The 11254-nt window shown below is 39.9% G+C and overlaps 1 protein-coding gene and 1 long non-coding RNA gene across 2 annotated transcripts; one reads left to right on the top strand and one right to left on the bottom strand.

Moving 5' to 3' along the window:
• The first annotated feature begins 3035 nt into the window (after positions 1-3035).
• Positions 3036-5110, top strand: LOC134880488 (uncharacterized). The gene is made up of 4 exons (XR_010167928.1): positions 3036-3170; positions 4074-4132; positions 4336-4401; positions 4616-5110. It is a non-coding gene; the product is annotated as an uncharacterized LOC134880488 (long non-coding RNA).
• Positions 4755-6831, bottom strand: LOC134880393 (galactose-specific lectin nattectin-like). The gene is made up of 6 exons (XM_063907361.1): positions 6766-6831; positions 6345-6363; positions 6093-6184; positions 5837-5971; positions 5149-5260; positions 4755-5049 (listed from the first exon to the last, which is right to left on the bottom strand). The coding sequence occupies exons 1-6, from the start codon at positions 6829-6831 to the stop codon at positions 4982-4984; spliced, it is 492 nt and encodes a 163-aa protein (XP_063763431.1). The 3' UTR covers positions 4755-4981.
• Between the last annotated feature and the right edge of the window lie 4423 nt (positions 6832-11254).

Raw genomic sequence — 11254 nt, 5'->3', positions numbered from 1 at the left:
TCTGTATAAGTCCTGTAAGGAAAGCTCTCTGAACCTGCTATGGAGGTCTGAATCAGACTGAAGTTCCAAAAGTTCCATTTGAAGCTCCTCACTGACTGCATCCACATTTACATAAAAGGGTTGCAAACAGCTCAAATGCTGTTGTATTTGCAAAAAAATCTTCAAAGCGATGGTCGAACTCCACCACAAGATTGCTGAGAATGTTGAGGTATTTTGGTGTGTCTTCCTCCATCAACCCAACTTCTCTGAGGCTGGGAAAATGTGGCAAATTTCCTGAATGTACAGACACAAAGACCAAAGTAGCAATGTAAGATGCAAGGTTGTTCATGAAATTAAATGAAATACCAAACATCAATCAAATGAGAAAAAAACAACTTCTTTTGTTTTGTATGGCTGCAGTAGGCTATGAAAAACAAATACTGCTACTGTTAGTAGATTTAATGCCTGGATTTAAAAACATCTACATGTATTTTCCACCAACACCAAGTATGCATGCATCACACAAATATAATAACATGGTTGTGATAACAAGCCTAATACATCATTGTATGTTCAATAAAATATTAGATCTCACCTTTTGAGAGATGTCTGCTAAGCAACTGGAGCTTTTGCTTGAAGGCTCTGACATGGTCATACATCTGAGTGATTATCTGGTCTCTCCCTTGAAGCTGAAGATTGAGGATATTCAGCAGCTCTGTGATGTCCACAAGAAAAGCCAGGTCTGCAAGCCAGTGACTGTCCGAGGGCACTTGGATGCTGTTCGTCTTCGTGGCTTGAAACACCCTGATTTCCTCACGCAGCTCAAAGAAACGTCGTATAACTTTCCCACGGCTCAGCCACCGCACCTCCTGGTGGTACAACACATCACCAAACTGGGCATCCATCTCATCAAGAAGAGCTTTGAACTGATGGTGTGAGAGCGCCTTTGAGCGGATATTATTGACAATGGCGACGACATCCTGCATCACGTTCTTCAAGCCTATGTGTTTAGCGCACAGTTGCTCCTGATGCAAAATACAATGGTATTTAAAAATCGAGTTTCAAGGCCCGCACAAGTTCTTGGCACACTTCAAAGTCCTCACTGACGCCTCGCAAAAACACCAGCAACTGTGCTGAGTCAGATATGTCGGTGCTTTCATCGCACGCGATGGAGAAGGCAGAAAACCGACCTGCTCTTTGGGCTATCTGGCTCCAAACATCTTTGGCCATGTCCTCAACGCGGCAGGTGACCGTGTTCCGTGAAAGGCTAATCTGAGAAAAAACCCGCATCTGATTTGGACACACAACTTCAGCAGCAATTGTCAGACACTCTTTGACAAAATCACCTGCTGCAAAAGCTCGTCCACTTCTGACAATGACATTGCTAATGAGATAACTTGCCCGAGTGGCATTTTCTTGTGCAGTAGACGGCTGAAGTAAAGTTCGCTGCTGGGTGGTTAGCTTCGTTAGCAAGTCTGCTACCTTCATCTTGCGATGCTCTCCTGTGTATTTTGCGAACTCAGAATGCTTAGTTTCATAGTGACGACAAATGTTGTTCTCCTTTGAAACAGCGACCCTTTGCTATACATACCAGACACACTGCGTTGGAATCGACCTCGGTAAAAAGATAATCGTGTTCCCAACTTTTTGAATTTTCATTTGTCTGTGTGCCACTTCCTAACACGCTCCATCATTGTATCCTCTCACTCACTGGTCTTGGGCATCATCGGATTGGAGCTGGTAGGAGCTCAACAGCGCCACCCTACCATCAATGTATCTCACAATTGTATTATTTGGAAGTGCACCAATAAATAATATTCAACGAGAGATTCCAAGCGCTGAAGGCGGGAAAAATAGGACAGTGGGCAAGGCGCGGCCCGTGGGCCCCAAATTGGGCAGCCATGGTTTAGAGGCTATGGAGTAACGGTGGGGGGGAATAGTTTATCCAGAGCTATTTAACAGAGCTGTGAAAGACTTTTAAAAAGGTCACATTCTGCTGTGTCAAGTGGACACAATAGTAATCCATGCTTCTCCACCTTTGTTAATTTGTATGCTGGAAAGTTAACTCAACTCTGAAGAGTCATGGTCGGTCCCTATGTTACGCACAGATGCAGAGTTTCCAACATGCTTAAAAGTATTGGTTCAACCTGTTGGGATGACCTTGTGGGTGACATCATTGAGTGTCTCTGCCTCTCACCTGCAGGTAACAATTAATCAAACCTGGGCCCGGTGTGCTGAGCTACTTAGCTCCTGCAGTGGCTCTAGTCTCCCCTCTCTCTCCTGGCTGCACTGGCTGCCTTAAAGGTCTCCTATTATACTCACTTTAGGCATATATTATAGGTCTCAGATATACAGTACATATGTCAAGCCTGAGTGACAGGGAAGGATTGCACAGCAATGTCGATCACACTCTGAGCATACAATTGTCCTAATTATGTTATTTCAATTATGTCACTTTTAGAGACAACTGTATCAGAACATTTTGAAATCAGCGCTCTGAACAGTTGCTCTTCTATGAATAATAGCTCACATGCAGCCACTTTAAAGATGTCCACATGCCAGTTTAAGATATGTGTGTTCCTTCATAATTTAATTTGTACATATTCTGTACATAGAGAAGATATTAAGAATCCTTTTTTCTGTACCATTGGCTTTACTAGAAAAGCATTGTTCTATCAATGTTCCCTTTGATGTATACTTCCTGCTTTCTGATAATTGGAATAAGAGGTTGTTCTGGTAATTGTGGTGGTTTGAGTATGATATGGAGCATAAGATCAATCGCATTCATTTCCCTGCATTTTAACATGTTGCAGTGTAATGTACAGTTCTTTATATTTGTTGAACAAAAAAGAAAATAACATCAAACATGATTATATGTGTTCTGTTATGAGTATGAAAAAAAGCATTAAGTTTAATGTTTTAGAAAATATAATAGGCCTACATGTTCTTATTTATTGTTAGCGTTACAGAAATATAATGTGTTCATGGAATATACATTTCCCTATGTGTATCTATTTAGGTCGTGTTCACAAGATCACATGGTTCTAAATGTCTAATCACGTACCACTATGTTCAGTAGTTCAGAAGTAAACTCATTCAGGTCAAGCGCATTTCAGCTATCTATTTTAGTTGTAAATGCGTTGCATTCCAGAACAATCTGACGACGTCTTATGTCTGTCATAGCATCGTTGGTATGTATTCGTGAGATTGTCAGTAGAGTTTCATCATTGTTTTGGACGAAAATGTAAGTTTGTAAAGTGTGAATGGTCGCGATGTATTACGGCTTGTGAATGCTACGTCTCACGTGTGTGCGCGAAAGATGGTATGACCGGAATGTTAACGTGTTTACTATAAGTATTTTCATGTGTTAGTCAAAATAAGTACAACGAAATGCAACAGTGATTATGCAAATTAGCCTTTATTCATTTAAGTTAAATAGGTGTGGTGCTAATTTGTCCTTGTTCTTGTTTGTTGCAGTTTCACCTTTTCTTTGTAAACGTCAATAAACCTGTGGAAGGAATAAGTAACCCTCAGAGTCTTGATGTTGGGAAAGTTTAGCTGGCCGTCAGGATATTACGGTAGACATATCGGGGACGGAACAATATGTTTTATTAGCAGAATAATAATGTAAAATACTTAACTGGGATAGGAAAGTAGCTGCTTAAACTTTGTGACCTACTACCACCTACTGGTTAGGGTCAGATGAAACCAGGCAGACTGAATGGACATCAGTAATATTTTGTTTTCCATTGATGAAATGTGCGATACTTTGTCAGTCAGAGAAGGCTATTTTATAAAAATAAGTATATTTAGAAAATATTTTAGAAATCTCTATACCTTTTCTACCACAGTGAATGTATTTTGATTGTACAGTGCAGACACCCAGTTCTAGTATTCTGGGGCACTACATTATTTCACACTCAACATTCACTGGTGGTTTGGCTCCACCTAGTGTACCAGTTAGGGAGAAAAACTGGGACACCCTTCAGTCACATTTCTTATGACAGACTAATATTAATCAAGGATGTATCAATATGTCATTTGTAATATTTAAACTGCAAGCAAAGACAATCAGGTCTGTGTTTACCACTTAGGTCATCACAACTCACCTGCTGCAGCTGCAAGTACACCTTCATCTGATCATCACAGCAAGGTAAGGGTTAAGGTCTTTGGTTTGTTGAAAATAAGAACATTAGACTATACACCTTGTATAAAATATGAAAAGGATATCATTTGAATGAATCTTTATGAAGTTGTGTTCACTGCAAGGGAAACTCTGCTCATAAAAGTGCAATTAACTCAATTTACTTTAGTAATTGTAAAAAATGTAATGCAACATTTCTTATCCTAACACAGATGGCATCAGTTGTCTACTGCATCGTGCTCCTCTGCTTGACTATTGGACTGTGGATGGAGGCAGATGTAAGTAATATTTGTTATGTGTAGAAAATGGAAGTAATTCATTAGAAAACAATAGGCTTTTATAATTAATATCATTTACAATTTAAATGAAGAAATTATTGGTAAAATTATGTAGACAGCAAAGCTTCTAGTGTTCCGGGGATGATATAAATCTGGGGCTGATCCATGAATTATAACCTGCTCATTCCTAATAATGTGTTCTTTACATCCACAGGCAACATAACATCACTGGGTGGAAATGAACAATATTTCCCATTTGCTTTGACGGTTCTCAAATAATGAGAAATCGATTAAATGACAGTACCATCCCCAGTTTACGAAACATGTAGAAGACGTGGAATAAAGAAGCACTGTGCTTTTAGTTGTGCTTTAATTGATTGGATTGCTGGTCAGCTTTAGTATCACAGTACAGAGAGAGAAATACATGTTCCGGACAGACTGGTGTTAAACCGAAATATTGCTTAGCAGGGTGAATCAGTTTATTGATTAAATATTAAATCGAATAAATCTCCAAAACAGTGATGTCATCGATGCCGGACATCCTGGTAGAAGTGGCATCCAGACTGAAGATGTGACATCATCATTCCATAGAGTAGGAACAGACATAAGGTTGACTGTCGAGACAACCTACGTCGTTGACCTGTGAACCTTTAAAAAACATCAAAATTCAACGTGATATATTTCAATGATGAATAAAAAAAACAACACAAGCCTGGATGTATTGTAACGTAATTGTTTATTTTTTACCTGCATAGTTAATCTCCATACAGTGTTCCTTTCCTCCAGCGTTGTTTGGCTCCCCTCTGGACCAGTTTCTGAAGGTAAACTTAGAGCCATCGCTCCACATCCACACACCCTCCTGAGAGAAATGAAATTAAAAGTCATTGTCTGACTGATGTCTTCCTCTCAGGCTGCAAAAACTGAAGGACAAGATAGGGCAGTCTGTAGCCTGAGATGACAACCCCAGGGTAAAAAATCCCAAAAGAAAAAGCACTAATTGGATTTGGTACTTTTGGTATGTATTTTACTGATGGAAACTCAGACCAGTGTATTGGCTTTTCCACCTGGTCTATGAAGTGCAAGCCAAGAAAACAATGTTCAGAGAGACTTTAATCAATCGACAAGTTACATTCAAACGTCAAGGGGTATTAAACGGTAAGGGACATACCCCCACATTATTATCAGCAGTGGTAGTTCATTGTTTTTGTTTTTTTAAGCTTCATAATGTAAAATGATTTCTTAGAATGGAGTTTACCAGCACAATTAAGTAAAAGATCTCAGTGTGGTAGTCAAATGTTCACGCAGCCATTTCAATCCATTGTTTATTTAAATATATAAACCAGTAGAGATTGGAGTGAATAACATTGTTGTTGTATCTTGTAGTCCTTATATCTTTGATGCACCTAAATAATAAGAGATACAGTAAATCACTCACCCGGACCGCATCATAGCCTCCAACCCAGACGTTTACATCTGTGCCTGTTGCTTTTTTCACCAACTGTCTGATGAAGTTGTATTCGGTGGTCGATCGGATAGAAGCCAGATTCCCTTTGAGGGCAATGCATTCCGTCTATGGTGGGGAAACAAAGTCAAAGTACAGACAGAATAACAATGTTGTTTGAAAATCTGTTTTAGAGAATATGCCAAACATTAGGTGTTCCAGTTCCTGCACTGTTGTTACATTTCAGTACCTCAGCTGTAGCCCAGTCCTGTGCTTGATTCCTGTAGATGAAACAGCGGGAGCCAAGCTGAGTCCAACCATGGTGGCAGATGTTACCGCAATCTACAATTGTCATATAAGAAAGACTTAGTTAATTGAGAGAGCAACAGAAGCAGTGAATGCAGTATACAGATGCTGTCCATGAGGGTGCCATCTTCATTTGGCTGCAGTCAGAGAGTGTTGGATGATGTATTTTGACTCCGTTCTTAAAAGAACCACCGACCATTTTCCTCACCTTGTGCCTGTGGATGTAGAGAACACATTATTTGGAATGAACAGGGTATGATTCATAGTTGAGCCACAGCACACAACGCTCGAAGCTTTGCTTTGGAAATAGTGTTTCTAATTCATTATTTGCTAATACTCCCTAAAGTAACTGTGTCCAAGCTTTGGTTTCTCTGATATGGATCTTCAGTTGGCTATACACATTCTTATCAAACTAGAGTCTCCATCGCTTTCACTTATTATTAAATCCCTTTATCTTATCTCATTATCAAATAAGAGACTTCATCTGTGAAACCTCCTGTGATTATGTTTGAAAAAGATAATGTTAAATGTGACGGAACAATGATATTAATTAAAATAGTCTATTATTTTAATGCACTAATGTATTATCCGTATCAAGCATAACACATATTACTTACATCTGCCTCCATCCACAGTCCACTGGTCAAACAGAGGAGCACGATGCAGTAGACAACTGATGCCATCTGTGTTAGGATACAAAATGTTAAATAAAAAATGTTAGAATTACTAGAGTACCATGGAGTAAATTTTACTTTCATGAGCAGTGTTCCCTTGCACTGGACCCACTTCATGAAGGTCAATTAGAATGTTTTCCTTCACATATTGTACACAAGGGCTATATTTAAGTTTTGACAGTTATTATTTTTAAAACAAACCAAAGACCTTAACCCTTACCTTGCTGTGATGATCAGATGAAGTAGTTCTTGCAGCTGCAGCAGGTGAGTCGTGATAGTCGTGGAAGGGTTAGGGTTCTTTGTATAGCTCATCTAGATGGTATACACGTACACTTGTTTGTCATTTAATATTGCTAAATACATATTGACAAACCCTTGATTCAATATTAGATTGTTTTATAAGAAATGTTAAAAAAAACAATTACTGACGCTTCAGTGTGTTGCTGTAGCTACAGTAAATTAAACTGTGCATGGCAAGGTAAGGCATGTTTATTTAGATATCTTATTGCAACATGACAATTAAAGTGCTATTGCAACAGAAGCACATACTAAAATGACTACTAAATATAGTAAAAAAAAAAAAACAGTCATGAAAATGCCAAAAGAAAAGGAGCGGACCTGCAGGTTTCTATGAATTTGTTCCAGATATTTGGAGCATAATAACTGAACGCTGCTTCTCCATGTTGAGAACTGTTTTACAAGACTCACCAACTGCCCCCCATTCCAGCTCCCCTCCAAGGAAAGTCCACACAAGTCGATTATCGAATGCACCGGAGTTCAGTTCAAGGAGGAATGTTTTGGAATGTATAATTCCAATGAAAGGAGTTGCATGTAAGTTACAGGCATCTCCTTTCATTTCCGCGTCAACACTCACTAAATATGAATTTCCATGGAATTGGAACTGTATAATAACATATCATAAGGGGAAGCGTCATGACTACATCCAGGGGCGATACTAGGGTCAGAGCTTTAGGGGTGCTGAGCACCAAATGAGCCCCACCACCACCACCCACCCTTTTTTCACACAAAAACAAAAAATATGTCTCTTGAAAAATAATTTTGGATAATCATTCTGATATTTGGGAGAGAAGAGCATCATATTTTGGGGAAAAACTGACTGGAAAGACATGCGCAAATCTTTGAAAAAGTACTTTATAATGCCACACTTTATCGTTCCAGAACACTATTGTGACAGTTCACACAGCAGCCCCCTGTAACAAACACAAAACCCAGTCCGGAGACACATCAACAGTCTGTTAACACTGCAGAGCTCAGTCTTCTTTGTGAGTGCCTGTTGTTTAATCTCTGTAGTCTTTTCTCATTTCTTGACATTTACTCTTCTTCTTCTGCTCAATTCAAATGAACCTGTGTCGTCATTACTGTCAGAAACAGTCTATACAGCTCCTATACAGTTCTTATGAAAGTGTTATGTGCCTCCTTTTATATCAACAGTCTCCTTCTGTAAATTATTTACAAATGGCCAACTCTAACCTACTTGGTTGCACACCTGTCTGAACTTTTATAAACCAATATAAGTCATCAATAATTAATAATAAAACAAGCTTCACATCAAGGGCAAAAAAAGAAGGTAAAATCAAAAAGTCCAAGGTCTTGAAAATACTAAGAAAGTATAGATATTAAAAAAAAGAAAGAGGGGGAAATCTTTGAAAGTACTTACCCTGAATCCTCATTTACTCATCTACCATGTATGCAGGTAATACACTCTACTTTGGGAGAGTTAATCTATGTCGCCGCACTTTGAGGGTGGCAAACCTGTCAATGACCCTTTGGTGTTCAATACTTTCAAGCAACTCCTTCTCAATAGACATAACAGATAGACGTTTGTACACTGTTAGCATGTCCTGAACTGTACCAGCCTCACTCTTGCGCTTCAGAAAGTTTTTTGCAACTATCACTTCCTCTGACTGCAGTTCAATATGGTAATGCAGAGCCAGTGCTGTCAGATGACGCTTAGACAAGAAGTGGCCTGAGATTGGACTGCATGCCAGAATTCCATTGAGCACCTCCTCATTCCCACCAGAAAAACGCCTCTCAAGTTCACAGATCATTCTGTCCAGACAAGGGAACAAAAGTTTCCTCTTGAGAGCTTCAGACTCTGAAGAGCCACAGGTTTCAGTGCCTGCCCCACAAGTTGACTCAACAACAAAGTCATCCATTCTCTTTGTCTTCCGCCTGGGTCCTGAGGATGATTCTGAGACTGCTATCTGGTTTGCCTCACACATAGCTTTTGTTCTGGAGTAAACATCTGCAGCGGTGGTATCACTGCGTTTCTGCTTCATGGTGTCAGTCACTGCATTTTTGTATCTGCTTGGGCAATGTCAATGGTCTCCTTCTGTAGGTATCTGTGTAAACCTGCTGTTACAGACAGGAGGAGAGTGTGGAAAACTATCAGCAAATACACTGAGGAAAATTTACTGAGTTTTGACCTCAATCCAACTGCTGTAGGTGTCTTGATTGTGGCGAGGCACTCAATGATAGCAGGGAAATTATCAATCACTGCAGTCACTGAATGATGCTGGCATGCCCAGCGTGTAGTTGACAACTGCACAAGTTCTCTTGGCTGCAACCCTAACTTCTTTTGAGTGTCAACAAACTTATGGTGGTTTACAAGGGAGACACTAAAGAAAGAATGAAGACTTTCCAGCATGTTGAAGAACTCAGTGGCTTCAGAGACAGCTTTGCATGTGTGGCATAAAACAAGATTTAACTCATGTGCATAGCAGTGCACATAAATTGCCTCAGGGTGCTTTTTTTTTAAATGGGCTTGTACACCCCCAACATCGCCACTCATGACAGCTGCCCCATCGTAGGTCTGTGCCACACATTTCAACTGATCAATTCCCTTCTTTAGCAACTGATTTTCAATTGCAGCTGTTATCGAAATAGCGTCAAACTTTGACACCTCTGTAAGGGCTAGGAGCCTTTCTTTGACGGCATCCTCTGCAGACACGTACCTAACACAAAGTGCCAACTGTTCTGTCTTTCCATCCCTGGCCTCATCAGCCATAATGGCATACATTCTTGATCCCTTTATCTCACTGATGATATTTTCTGTTAGTTCTTGCAAAAACAGCACTCTATCATTTCATTTTGGCTATCAGATGAGAGGTATGTGGTGTTTGAAGGGGCTGTGTATCTCTGCAAGAAGGGATCAAATTTGGTCAAAAGTGACATGCATTCTAGGAAATTACCTTTGTTATGACTCTCATCTGTTTCATCATGACCTCTAAATGCTATGCCTTGCTTCCCCAAGAAGCAGGTTACTGCCACGATACGCTCTAGGTACTCCCTTCTTTCACTAATTTCAGTGGCACTCGCTGCCTCTATCTGCTCCACAACATTCCCTTTTGACAGCCTTGCTTTGTAGCTGTTCCAACAAACCACACTATCCTTATGTGATTGTGTTGTTTCATGTTTTTGAAACTTGCCAAGTGCTTTTTGCCTGTCATTTACTCCATTAACTAGTGCACCATTTTTGACATTTTTGCCAAATACCCTACAAGGAAAGCAGAAAGCAGCATTTTTTCTAGCTGAGTATTCCAGCCATTTGAAACTTTTGAACCACTGTTCTTGAAAGGCTTTTTTTTGTGTTCCAAACTGAGTATGAGGGTATTGAGAAAGCTTTAACTGTTTAGGACCGGTATCCTTGGCCCCTAAATCTGAACAGATCTCGTCTGTCCCTGCTGCTTTGGCTTGGTGGCCTGTATGTTGCTCTGTCTCTTAATTTCTTTCCCTCTCATCCCCTTGGGACTCTCCCTGTTCTTCTCCTCCTCCTTTAATATGAAAAGATGTGTTGTAAAATAATGTGTTACAAAAAGTAAACGTAATATAGGCTACTTAAGGCCAATACGTTAGTATAGGAGTATGAGTGGTTACTGTTTTGCTTGCCACTATTCACTATATGTCAATTTATTGTTGTTGTTTTCTCACCTGGTTCTTCCTGCATGCTCTCCCTTTTTCCTTCTCCATCTCCATGTTTCTCCCTTTCCCTTGGCACTAATTTCATACAACATACAGATAGCTGGTTTATATTATCTGTTACTTCAGCTTAACACTTTTCAGAAAAAAACAAGACAGAGGTCATTATGGACTGTCCCTATCTCTCACCTGAATCTGTCTTTTTTCTTTTGAAGAACTGGCGTATATCCATTGTTCACTGGCAGGCCACACACACACATACACAGAGAGAGAGAGAGAGAGAGAGAGAGAGAGAGAGAGAGAGAGAGAGAGAGAGAGTAACGCTAGGAGTTATCTATCTCATACCATACCCATCTCATACCAGTGTTATAAATAGCCTATACAGACCTACTGTGTGTGTGTGTGTGTGTGTGTGTGTGTGTGTGTGTGTGTGTGTGTGTGTGTGTGTGTGTGTGTGTGTGTGTGTGTGTGTGTGTGTGTGTGTGTGTGTGTG

The sequence above is a fragment of the Eleginops maclovinus genome, chromosome 1 (assembly GCF_036324505.1).
Source record: "Eleginops maclovinus isolate JMC-PN-2008 ecotype Puerto Natales chromosome 1, JC_Emac_rtc_rv5, whole genome shotgun sequence".
Classification (NCBI taxonomy): Eukaryota; Metazoa; Chordata; class Actinopteri; order Perciformes; family Eleginopidae; genus Eleginops; species Eleginops maclovinus.
The sequence above is the reverse complement of the archived record's forward strand: the minus strand, read 5'-3'. Positions and strand labels throughout refer to the sequence as shown.

Excerpts from the sequence above, each read along its gene's own strand:
- LOC134880393 (XM_063907361.1), bottom strand. The coding sequence starts at position 6,831 with ATGGCATCAGTTGTCTACTGCATCGTGCTCCTCTGTTTGACCAGTGGA. Across the intron at positions 5,261-5,836 it reads GAGGCTATGATGCGGTCCGG|GAGGGTGTGTGGATGTGGAG; the intron begins GTGAGTGATTTA and ends CATTTCTCTCAG. Across the intron at positions 5,050-5,148 it reads TATGGAGATTAACTATGCAG|GTTCACAGGTCAACGACGTA; the intron begins GTAAAAAATAAA and ends TGTTTTTTAAAG.